Source organism: Clinocottus analis, unplaced genomic scaffold, assembly GCF_023055335.1.
Source record: "Clinocottus analis isolate CAN_PGR_092001 unplaced genomic scaffold, fCliAna1.0.p SCAF_8, whole genome shotgun sequence".
In the NCBI taxonomy this organism is placed as follows: Eukaryota; Metazoa; Chordata; class Actinopteri; order Perciformes; family Cottidae; genus Clinocottus; species Clinocottus analis.
This window is the reverse complement of record NW_027176240.1, coordinates 2,190,088-2,203,374: the sequence shown is the minus strand read 5'-3', so window position 1 is coordinate 2,203,374 and position 13,287 is coordinate 2,190,088. Positions and strand designations below refer to the sequence as shown.

At 45.5% G+C, this 13,287-nt stretch overlaps 1 protein-coding gene across 7 annotated transcripts in view; it reads right to left on the bottom strand.

Moving 5' to 3' along the window:
- Positions 1 to 13,287, bottom strand: part of atrnl1a (attractin-like 1a) — a 197,887-nt gene that overhangs the window by 3,261 nt on the left and 181,339 nt on the right. For all 7 annotated transcript variants that reach the window (XM_068567293.1, XM_068567295.1, XM_068567297.1 and 4 more), the window contains one exon: positions 10,860 to 10,974. In XM_068567293.1, the coding sequence (XP_068423394.1) occupies positions 10,860 to 10,974 (115 nt within the window). The remainder of the gene's footprint in view (positions 1 to 10,859; positions 10,975 to 13,287) is intronic.

Here is a 13,287-nt window from a genome sequence, read left to right as displayed (position 1 = left end):
GCTGGGCTGTTGGAATTTGGCTCATCGTGGTTGTTGTTTCACTTTGGCACTTTGGTTTGTTTTGTCTACCGCAGACAATGCTTCAATTTAGGATTTTTGTTGCTATGGTAATTTACAGTTTAGTCCAATTCCCATGTTTGCACACCTACATCAGAGTTTGTGAGGTCGCCACTTTACTTCTACGCCCGTTCAATGCAGAGCCAATGAGGGCACCGGAGTCACGTTCCCACTATTCTTTAAGGAAGATGGTTTTGGACTCGGCTGCAGCTCTGCTTCTGTTATTAAACCTCTTCCTCCTTCAAGCTGAAAGATCAACTTAGAGCCAGAATTATGACTCTATTGATAAAAATGGCAAAAGGCATACGTGAAGACTTTCTTTGAACAACATTTGAGTAAAAAATTAGTGAATTTGTTTTGGATTATCTGAAATTTTATGAAACTATTTTGAAAATAATTGACAAATTGGTCAATATAGAACACAAAGATGCTCGCGAACCTTTTTGAAATAGACAATCTTCTTCATGTAAGTCACATGAAGGAATTATTACTAAAGTGTTTTTAAAGTTTTTCACACTAACTTGAAACAAACATAAGTTACGATGGTTAAAGTTTTAATGTAATTTCTTTGTCTTCAAGCGTACAATTATACAACATCCATGAATAGTTTTGGAAATTATTGATTTAGATTGTTAATGTTCTTTTTTTATTGTACTATGTTACGTATTTAACTTAATAAAATGATAAAATCAAGCCAAAACCAAACGTGGAACGAATTAAACCACAAATTATTTTCTTAGTGTTGAGTGGAAAAAGGCAGAAAAGACAGAAAGACTTGTGGCGAGAAAGAAAGACGAAAGGGAAGAGGTTCAGTAAATGACTCGCCATCGCTAAAAGGAAAGGAAGTGGATCAGGACGAGTGACGGATCCGGGATGGAGACAACATGTCGGACAATATCGAACTGCTGCGATCGGACAGACGGCTGTCCTCCAGCTGGAGGCCAAGACAAATGCAACATGGACGCCGGCAGCGATTCCACGTCAATGAAATCACCTCCACGAGACGTCACGATGAAGGTCCATCTGTCCGCGCGAGCTCGCAGCTCTCGTGAACTTCGTTACGTTTTTTAATGTCATTTCATGTTCATTACTGGAGCGTTTACGACCGCCAGACCTGCCGGAGAAAAACGCCACAGGTAGAGAGCCGGGATGTAAGCTAACGCTCCAGCACAATGACAAACAATCATCCTATAAAACACCAACACTCCAACAATCACGGCCAGAGAAAGAGACGTGGGGAAAGTTATTCATTCAGGAAACCCAACATCTGAATATTCTTCCATCCAAAAAAAAAAAAAAAAAAGCGGCTTTTACTTTTTTGACAAATTGCCATCGTAAATGTGTTGATGTTTCCGGGCGAACACACACACGCTCACGTCTCCATTTGCAAGAACTAAATTGGTCAAAAGTAATCACATTATACTGCAGGTGAGTGCTAGCGCTCGTTTGCTGCCGCGGCGCCCGGCCGCGTTAATGTGATTGTTCTGTCAGGTGAGTTGACGCATCATTAACAGCCGATCCCTCCCTGCGGACTAATGGGGCCATTAGCAAAAAAAAAAAGAAAAAGGGATCAAATTCCTCAGGAACGCATGTTGGCACATGTGACGTCCGAACCCCGTCGGGGGACTCGACTGCAGCTGGAGAACATCTGTGTCGGGAGGAGCCGTCTCGCTAACTAACCCGGCGACAGGGCTCACAGACCCCGGCGCTCCTCTCCTTGATAACACATCAAAAGCCCGACTTCCAGCCCTCAATCGAGGCTCCGGGGGGGCGAGGGCGGGTTGGCCGGCCTGCTCGGGATCCAGTTTTAAAAGTAAACAGCATCGTCTGTTCCCTCGGAGCGAAAAGGGGAAAAATCAAAGTCTGTCAAACAGTAACACATTGATATATTCAAATATTCATGCGTCTGCGAGGCACTGATTTCAGGTTGTTTTTTTAAAAAGAGACAAGCAAACATGGCGCACAAATACGACTCCTTTGATGTACGCGTGTTCGATTCAGGTTGGATCTCGAGTAACTAGGATGCCTTTTCATTAATAGTACATGCCAGTGTTTGGTAGCGCTTCTCCTTTCTTGTTTGAATAATGCAGGACGGGAGAAAATATCTCCAAATGACCTGAAATTCATATTGCAATGCCTCTAAAAGCGTATGTAGGACAACACAATAGGTGGAAGGATGTACTCGAAAAAGTTGAGACGGATGCTTTGTAGACCTGAAAAGAGGTTTAAAAAGTTGTGATTTGTTTCGCAGTCGTCCTCATTAGGGCTCTGGCCTTGCCTTTCAACTCTTTTCCTGAATATTTTTGATGCATCTGATCCAATTTGTCAGTCAGACGTGTGTTGTTTGTCAGACATGTTTAAAGCAGCAGCTTTAAGATCTAGTTTGGGAACAAAAAGGGGGAAACAACAGGTACGTTGACTTGATACGACCGAACCTCCGGGTCCGTAAAAATAAGTACGTGAGCATGTCTGAGAGTAAATACCGCTGAGCATTGGACTAAAAGTCAACCAGCGGATGGATGCAGGCGTGGGGGGTCGACAGGGAGCGCTTCCCAGCGGGGGAGGGGGGGAGGGATGGTTTCAAAGATGGAGACCATCAAAGTATCGGGGATCCATTCCGGGTCAATGGAGCTCAGTTTCCCGAGCGCTGCCCTCCGATTCCTGTCAAGCAGCTATCCAGTCAGACGCCCGGTGGGAGGAAGAGAGGGAGGGAGGGAGGGAGAGAGGGAGGAGGAAGATGCAGAGAGAGGAAGAAGAGCCACTGTGCTTTACGGGCCAGTAGTCACCGAGTGTCAAAAGAGAAATGCCAAACTTTTTCGGGGCTTTATCACAAACAGGAGCGACGGTAAAAACCGGTTGGGCTGTGGATCTTCTACCTGAGCCTTCAGTGACCGCCAGAAGACATGAGCTGATAGGGGGAAATAATTATCACGCAAAACAATTCAATTATAAAATAGCTAAAACTTGAGGGTGTGATTTCCTACTATCTATTTCTACTTGTTTTTCTATTTCTACTGTCCGCAGACACCCAATCCGAGATAAATTTGACGGATTTCGACAGCGCGTCTGAGCTTCTTCACTTGGTAACGGAGCATTTGTTTCAAGCAGGAGACGTTGTGTAATGTCTTTGTATGCTGAGCAATTACAGAGCAAAAAATAAAGTCAGCAGATAACGTCATTAATCCAAGCGTTGGCCTCAGACTGTTTTTTTTTTTTTCCATAGTGGCGTCCTTTATGTTTTTGATGCAAATGACCAAAATCAATTTTCCTGTTCGGGGATAATAAATTAGACTCTTTTTCCCCCCCTCTCTCTTTAGGAAGACGGCCAAAGTGAGAGTGATACAGCGAAAGATGCTTCGTCAGGACAGAGAGAGAGATAGAGAGAGAGAGAGAGAGAGAGAGAGAGAGAGAGAGAGAGAGAGAGAGAGAGAGGAGTTTTATACACACACACAGTTTATGATAATGTGTGTGCTGAAATTTAATAAATTCTCCTCAGAATTACGCGACAATTGAATGGAGTTTTGACTCGGTAAAGAAATGGAAAGACGTCGTAAAAAGGAAGAGAAAAGAGACGAGTAGTGAGCGTGCGAAGGATTATATGTGCTTCCTACTTCTGAGGAATTTATGAAAAGCACATTGCAGCAATATGAGCCCTGGTTTTAATGGCTGAGGGGGTGTGGACATGAACTCTTACTACTTACTGCACAAAATTAGCAACTCCTTCAATCACTCACCTACTTCTCCGTCTGTATCGCTCCAACTTATCCTTTTTTTTTAAATGCCCTTTTTCACTTTCAGGATTTTTAAGAACTTACATATTTTTTATCGAACCTCTCAGCCTCTTAATACCCCTCCTCTCTCTTTCTCTCTCTCACACGCTACTCTTCCTATTTTTACTCACAAAGACTTCTTACAGCACCTGTATTTCTTCCTCTTTTCACCCCTCTCCCTCGCTCTCACATATTCCCGGCACTATCTCTGGCGCTGAATAGGCAGATTAGCGCAGGGGAAAAGAGGCGGCTGTGAATACCGTCTCTATTGACCCACTATCTATAAACGCTTGAGAGAGAGAGAGAGAGCAGAGAATGAAATGTAGCCCACTGTATTCCTCCTTCTCTTATTCCTCAACAATTCCCCTGCACAAAATGGAGAATATGTGCAGGCCGGTAAACCCATCAGCCGCTGATTGAGTCCCGTTTTATTCGAAGCGATATGCGGCTGTGGGAGGCACAACATGAGGTGGTAGATCTGACAGAAGAAAGATGTCAGGAAGCTGGAAGACTGGCGACTGCAGCCAAGAATAAGATCCCCCTCTTCCTCCTCCTCTTCCTCCTCCTCCCTCCATTCCACCACTCCTGACTTGTCGGTCCTCTTCTCCCCGCTTTGTCCATCATGTCGGGCCTCCGTGACTCTGAGCGGTCAACTCGGTGGTCAAGCTGTTCCTCCTGCGTCGCCCTTTGGTGGAAAAAAAAAAAAACTCGTCCGCTGCAATTTGGCCGACAACAGCTGTCCGGCCTCTCTCGGGTCGGCCCGATGCAGCGCCGGCTTTACAAACACCAGCGGTAGCAGTGTGGAGTCCGTCTCGCTCGATCGGACTGAGGAGACCTCGTCTACTTCAGCAGCTTGAAACGTCATCTCACACAGAGTTTGAAACCTAAAGCTCAGCTCATAAAAAAGCCCCCGAAAAACAGAAAAACATACTCATCATCTAAGCTATTTCCAAGCAACGTAATGCAGTAAAAGTGTCCGTGTATGGGAGGAAAGGTACTTTCTTCCAGGATGATATACTTGTTGATGAGATGATGAGTTACAGGTGCACCGTGGCAAAGTGGCTCTACTCCTCCAGCTGTCATACTCCAGCTGCTTCTTGGGGAGGAGGAGGAGGAGGAGGAGGAGGAGGAGGAGGAAGGAGGGGGTCCAAAAGTCTCCTCTCGGCCATATGGGACCTGCAATTGTTCCTCCCATTTGGATGCATCTGGAAACCCTCTGAAGGGAGGAAACCTGCTCAAAATGCCAACGCTACCTCATCAGACTGTATTTGATTATCAGTTCTTTTCTTCTTCTTCTTCTGGAGCATTTAGACGTAGAGACAGTGGCTTCAAATGACACAAAGCGGTCCGTCAACGCTCCGCACGTCACGCCACTCCTGCTGACATACAGCATGGGCGCAGATAGAAACTAACAGGACCCTTTGATACCTCGATCTCGGTCTGAGGCAGCGGTTCTCAAACTTTTTCTGTCACGCTCCACTTTGGAGGAAGCAAAATGTTCGGGCTCCACCGCCCCAACAACGTGGGAACAAAATGGTCCAACTTTTTGAGACTCCTCCATTTGGCTTTTTTAATTAATAGATTAAAGAAAATTGACGAAAACCAGATTGCTCCATCTGACAAAAACTAATAACTTGTGCAATCACTTTGTTAAAACAATGCAAATAAAGTTATATATGTGCAAAAAATAACTCATATTTGGCAAAAAAAGAAGACCAAGGAAGCCGGTTGGATCCCTGTTTTCTCCCCATAGCTTAATGTTGAAGTGTCCTTGAGCAAGACACTGAAGCCCCAGAGCTTCACAGCAGGATCTGCATCTCCCCCCGCGCCCCACCTGTAATACCACCGCGCCCCACTAGAGGGTCGCGCCCCACAGTTTGAGAACAACTGCTTGAAGCAAAACTAGGAGAATGATACAAAGAGAGACAGAGCGAGGCATGTGGGTTAAGAAACTGCAAGTTGTACGTCTTCTCTTCATCCTCTTCTGAAAACCCAGCGTGGGTTTCCTCCCTCGTTCCAGCGAAGGGGTCAGTCGTTGGCAACAGCTCAGGGGAGCCGAGGAAAAGAAGGACGGGAGAGAAAAACAGCGGGAAGAAAGAGAAGACAGTGCGAGGGAGGGCGAGCTAAAAAAAGGCTCTCTCATCGAGGATTCCTCTTGAAGTGTCTCCCAATCGAGGGTGGGCGGAGCTAGCCTGCAGGAACGCCACGCTCCTCCACGCTAACATCAATGGAGGAGTGCTGTCTGACCCTATGGAGATCGCTCTCCGGGGAGCAAGGGGTGGGAGGATGGAGGGAGGAGAGGAGCCAGACTGGGGACCGAGGATGACGGGGTGGGCGGTTTCCTGGTTGTTTTTTGAACACTTTTTATCGTGTGGATTACGTGTTGGTAGACCTACACAGAGCTTTTTCATTGATTTGATGAGGAGAAAAAAAAACAACAGAAGAGCCTCGACTTCCCCCCCGAGAGAGCAGCCTGACTAGAACTGACTAGAAGTCCATTATTGGCACTTATTTCCTGGAAATGTGTGCGTTGCTGCCGCTGCGATGAGCTTAACGCCCCGAACATCGGGCATTATGCGGCGGTGAGGAGGAAGTATTCACTCTGGATACTGTTTTTAAGCAATTTAAATGTCCTTAACCTGGTTTTTATCTGCAGTTTGCTCATCTGAAATTGCGGCGCTTGGACTTCTGCCAATAGCTGTTTTGGTTGCAGTGGAACCGTTAAGTAAAAAATACTCCAAGTCTGTTCCAGTTAGACATTTGTCGAGTTAGTTAGACCAGTTTGTGTCTTGAAGACTCAGATATATGGGCCAAATTTGGGCTTGTGTGCAAAACGGCATACAATCTTTGACTCTTTATTGCATTTTTTTAAAGATTAAAACGAGCAGAGCTGAGATTCAAAGCTCTGATCCTCTGCTTGTCGACGGACATGCTGACCACTGATCCACAGTCGCATTTGATGCGAGCACCGATATCACTAGAGATATTGCTTTGTGTTGCAAGTCGTTAAAAATGGATCCCGTCATTAAAGTGGCGTCACAAAGCGAGGGAATCTGCAGAGGAGGAGAGATAAAAAGTGGGCTGACGTCTGAATTTTTGGTCTTTATGTTTGTAGTTTCTTGTTGAAAGACATTAAAATAGAGTTTATCATCCAAAAACCTTCACTAATGATTTAAACACAGATATATTGTCGTTATTTATGCGTTATTATGCTGCGATTTCACTGGTCCGGCCCACTTGGGATCAAAAAGGGCGGCACTGGGCGGCATTTTCACTGAAAATAGTTTGAACACTGCTGCTTCATTGGCTTTAGCTCATTACATAGAGTTCACTGCTTCTCCTAATGCACTTGTTACCTATAACCACAGGTTATTTTTGTATCATCGTTATGCAATGACCTCTAGGGGAGAGCAAACTTTCCCTTTCTGTCTCTTTCCCACTCATTCCCACTGTTCACGCCCTCGTCTGCATTCGACTACAGTGACTGTTGATGTGTTTTTAAAAAGCTTCGGATGCTGTTCGACGTAAAGCTCCTTTTCCAGCTTCAATAAGCGTCTGCTCGGCTCGCCTCCTCCGTCAGGTACCCGTCGCGTCGTAAAGGCTTTGCTTTCCTTGTCTGGAGGAACAGAGGATCCTTCACACCCGCTCCAGTTACTCTTGACAGCAGTCAAGAAGCTGCAGGGGTAGAATATAAATATAAAGAGGGAAAAAAGGTCTGGGAGGCTTAACTGTGTAAGAGGTGGACTCAGGTGGAAGATGAGATGGAGGGAGAGGAGATTGGCTTCATGCTGACGGTGCACAACGCAGCGGGTCCTCGTGAGGTCGGGCAGGGAGGAAGCGCTGCCGTCTTTCCAGTGATTTCCACAGTGAGTGCGTTGGTGGTCGGCTGCAGCGAAGCGAGGGAGATATCGCATGTCGTCCGTCTACAGAGGCAACATGAGCTCAGGCGCTGGAAAGTCCGGAAGTCTCATTGAGGGGAACAATTGATCCGACAGTGAGCGTTGGATGAAGACCAGGCAGCTCCGACCACATCAGAAACACACCAGGAATGTGCCAAATGTCAAGAGTTTGTCTGAATAATTCATTATATCGCAGCGAAAGACATTATATATACAATATAAACAGTTTTAAACCGCATGCTAGGAGTCGGCGAGCTGCAGAGTTTCCATCGTGTTGCTTTTTTCCTCCTGTGGCGTTTTTTTTTCTTCGGCTTTCTGCATCAATACTGTGGAGTTTGAGCGCCAAGCAGTTTTTTTTACTACAAAACCACGTTCCAGCAGTGAAACAAAACATTCAACATTGTCTTTTAAAAGAAAAAGACCAAGAGAAATTCAGTGATTTCCTGATTACAGTCTAAACAAATGTCAATCAAACTTCCCAGAGCAGTTCATAACCTAAAAATGTTCACAGAAAGCTGAAAATCTGAAGCTACAACCAGTAAATTAATGGACCGATTTGTCAGAAATGTTCAGTAAACTTTCTCCTGATCACCAAATACATTATGAAACTACAAGTCTGGGACAGGATGAGCACCTTGTCCAACTTGTCATCAGCGTTAAGGAGAATTGGTCTAAACGACCTGCAATCCAGTCTGTTTCCTCCCCTTGAGATGGAGGGCTCTCTCCATGGAGGTGGGACGATTCATCCATCGTTTAAAGGAAGAAAGCCTCCGGTCCAGGTGACTCAATTGGTTTTAAACTCCACTTCTGTTATTTCAGCTATGATTGTTTTTGCCTTTGGTCTTCTGACATCGTCGGTACAATACGGGATTCTACAAATCTTTTAAATGTAGAGTTTATATAACAGGGTTCATACACATGTTGACCAATGGATTTCCATGACTTTAAACCAAATTTCCATGACTTTAAACCAAATTCCATGATTTTAAACCAAATTTCCATGACTTTTCATGACTTTAAATCAAATTTCCATGACTTTAAACCAAATGGATTAGATCGAACCTGCCGCTCTGCCTCTGAGCCAAAGCCTCCTCTTCACTTCACTTAGCTTTCATCCTTCTTGTGGCAACCATGTTGTCCATTATGTTCCAAAAATACACTTTCTGTAGTGTTTTCAGGGTTATTGTATTTAACCGTCGTCAAGCGGCCATCTTAGAGGGGGAGAGGATGTAATAGAGCAATCAGTAGATCGGCGGTTCGATCCCTGGCTACGCTAGTCCATGTCAATGTGTCCTTGGGAAAGACACTCAACCCCAAATTGCTCGCTTAAGCTGTGACTGTTAGTCCAGACGGGCAAGGCGGCACATTGAATGGTGGCCGCTGGCATGAGAGTGAATGGAGGTGAACGGGTGAATGATGTCCTGCAGTGTTAAAGCACTTTGAGTGGTTGAAAGACTAGAAAAGACTAGAAAAGCGCCACAAAGTACAAGTCAATTTACCGTCTTACGTGGATAGATTTGCAGCTAAACGGCGAGTCGCGTCTGACGATGTGTCGGACGCCGTCACATTTCAGAGTGTTTTAGTCGCCTTTTGTTGTTGTTGTTGTTGTTGTTGCCGCCTCGAGGCATCACAAAGAAGCGCCGCTCGCTACATCTGGAGTCTGGCTAGACAGCTGCTATAAAAAAAAAAAGGATCACACAAATGGCGCAAACCGCTTTTTGTCGATCCTACCGTGACGAAGACGTGGGATTTCACGGACGCCGGCGACAGCTGACAGTTCACAACAACAGCGGCCATCAAATGAAAAATGGAGAAATCCCTCATCCCCCGGTGGGAGAAGCCGAAAAGGAACATTATGTCTGGTGAAGTGTCTGACAGTTGGACATGAATACTGTCTACTCATCGTGGCAGCGACCGCAGCTGGTCGTTATGCAGCTGCCTCCCCCCCCCCAAAAAAATGATCAGCACAAAGTATGATTGAGGCGGCGCTTCCTCCCCCCAACGGTGCAAGCCAAGCCGAGTTCACGCCACGCGACGCTTCTGTTCGCACCTCACGGATCGATTTCGTTGTGTTTTTTTCACACGACGCGAGGTCCTCCAGGCGAACTTTCTCCCAGACTTCCTCCCCCTTAAACTTGTGCTTTGGGCTCTCATCGGCTGTTTCATCTAGAGGTCAAGGGTCAAAGTTAAAGGACGTCCAGAAGGACTCAGGAGTTCATCCGGTGAGCGATTCAGGACGACAACGTAGAAGGTCTTTTGTCCTCGGCAGCTCCGATTTTCTTAATCAACACCTTTTAATTGTGTTTTTTAGATTCAAATTCAGCATCTTTCTCTGTCGGCCGTGTGTCTTGTTGTCTTGTTCCATACGGCATTTTCTGGTGTTTCTTCTTGTAATGTGTTTTTTGTCTGTTGTGCACCGTGAACCTTGTCTGTTGTTGTCTGTACGAGTCTGTTGTTGTGTATGGTGACAAATGAGTTCCCCCACTGGGAGATTAATAAAGTTTTCTATCCATCCATCATGTTGAGGTTGTCAGATATCTAGGACGGGGTCGGTGAGCCTCCTTGTTTCGCGTAAAAAAAAAGACAAAACGCAACGCTCGGAAAACTTCAGGTATATTTTCAGCCAATCATGCGGCCTCTTAGCGAGAGAAACTTATCAATATCCGCTTGAAATAAATAAATGAATAAACTCATTTGATTAACGATGATCGAACTGAAAACAGAGCTGGAACGACACGTTGTGTACTGTGTTGTGTACTGTGTTGTGTACTGTGTTGTGTACTGTGTTGTGTACTAGGGGTGGAAATCTCCAGAGTATCCCACGATACAATATCGTCACCATACGATATTATCGCGATACTTTGCGATATAATTGCGATTTATTACATTTTTCAACTGGAAATTGTCCCCAAAGGAAAACTTTGTCAACAAAAAATAAATTGATTTTAATATTGAAGGAGCAAAAAGTTTAGAATTGATTAAATAAAAGATCGATACTCGGCTTCCGTGTATCGATACAATATCGGCAAAAATATCGCGATACTATGCTGTATTGATTTTTCCCCCTCGCCTCTACTGTGTACTGTGTTGTGTACCGTGTTGTATGCTCGTGTGTATTTTGTGTGAACCGTACCAGACTGTCCAGGTGGAGGTATTCCAGACGGGACTCTGGGCAGGTACAGCAGCACCGTCAGGACGCCTGCTCGGCTCCCCCAACACGGCTCCATGGAGACGGGCTTCGGCACTGCCTGCACACACACAAACAAAGATACACAATGAGTACACACTGGACGACGCGGAGGATCCGGATCCCTGCTGCCTCCTCCCCCAGGATCGGAGCCCCCTGCTGGGGGGGAAGCGGACTGACTCGCATCCCGCAGAGCTCCGCCTGCCGCACAGCTAATGCGGACGTTTAGACATCAGCCGTCACATTGATTCCAGACATGCAGGTGTTTTTTAAACTAAATCCCACCAAAAGAAGACACTTGACAAGTGAGAAATTGCGCCGAGAGTCAAATAGCACACAAATGTTTTCATTTTCTTGATGGCGAAAACTCTTTACGAACCAAAAAATGTTCACGTTTTTATAGGGATACACAACATAAGTATAATATAAAGGACGTTTGGAGAGCAATAAAGTATTAAATATACTATAATGACCTGCACGGTGCCTTTGAGACGGGCGTACTGTGTGTGTATTCTGTGTCTTACTGACCATAATGATATTTAATGGCTGGGGTAGTGTTTCCTAACATCTGGATACTTAAGGAGGAGGGCAGTCATTGAGCTATCGATCGGGTTTGACCCTTCTGCCGCTCCGTACCGCAGAGGTCAGAGGAGATGGACCTGTGGTCTGTGGGGAAGGTAGACGCGCACACACACACACACACACACACACACACACACACAACTAACAGTACGTATATACATAAAAATAGCTCACGATCCTGCCCGTCTACTCTTTCCTCGCAGGTTTTAAATGCATTTCTCGGCGGCGTCCCGCGGCCCGTCTCATTGACCTATACATGACATTTAAGCGCCGTAGTACAGACCGATGTGACCGCACGTGTTTTTGAAGGAAATGTGATTGGTGGCCGGATTCCCGGTGATGTATTTCCCAGTCTGGGGAAAGTGCTAACTCCACACCAGAGGGCGCGAGGATGTGACGGCTTCATGCAGACGTATCTGTTCATTTCTTGCCGTCTCTCTTTTGGGGGGAGGCAAACAGGCACAGAAGAAGAAACACAGTTACGCTATTAAAGCAGAGCTACTCCGCTCTCAATAGTAAAATATCGCGGTTGAAATGAGCTCACATCTGTCAAACTGCATTATAAAGAAAGGCACCGTGGGGGGAAAATACCATCTGTGCTCAATAATTGGGGATGAAGGTTTAAAAGAACAAACTGGCAGTCCTTATATTTTATTACTACGGGTGACCTCCAATTATGCAACCAACCAAACTATATATATATAAATATATGTAATCTTTGGGGCTGAAATCAACTGTCAAACTTTTCTGAAAGCGGATGAAATCATGAGATCCAGATGTGTGAGAAACACTCAGCATGCCGGCTTTCCAGAGTAATTAAAGGACACAGCAGCACGTGAGGCTGCTGTCAAAGTAGTTATCAGCTTAACACAACATGGACCACCTTGGTGTACACACACACACACACACACACACACACCCCTAAACATCCCCTCTGGTGCTAATAGGTTTAAGTGCTGGAGCGTACAGCATAATTAGAGGCAAGAGGCTTCGTGTTTGTCTAGTGTTTTCAGAGTGTCAGGAAATGATGAATTCCCTACTAACAAAACACACACACACCCACACACACACACACACACACACACTCTACTGACTCTGTATAGAACTTCTTATTAGCAGGCAACTTCCTCCTGATTGTGGTGACGCGCAGACAAAACAGAGTCAGTTTTCTCATTCAGGTTTTTTGTCGGTGAGAAAGTGGAGAGAATAATTTGGGGGGAAGAGAGACATTACGCCAAATTAATATCAGGTGTTGGAAATCACTTTCATGCTACCTTGTTAGCGTAACACACACACACACACACACTTTGACTGTAAAATGCACAAGGATTGATTGTTCACTTTTTTTTTTACTTGGCAACTGACGGAGCGGTTTTGAAAGCAACATTACTTTAGCTTGTGTGTGTGTGTTTGTGTGTGTGTGTGTGTGTGTGTGTGTGTGTGTGTGGTCACGATCCACTAGTTCCTTTGATCTACAATGCACACACACACACACACACACACGTTTACGAGACACTATTTCCTCGAGGAAATGACCCTTTATACGTGTTAACGGTAATTAAAATTCACTCTTGTGTAAATGGTCAAGATACCTGCAGTACCGGTCACAAGGTCATAAGGTCACAAGGTCACAAGGTCACAAGGTCAGGTGTCGGGTCCATTCGCTAACAGTCAGACCGGCGGTTTGATCCCCGCCTGCAGCGGCCGCGCTGAAGCCCAGACTGCTCCCGAAAGGCTGCGCGAGAGTGAACAAGCAGTTAGATTACACTGATGGACGGGACGGCCTCTGCCA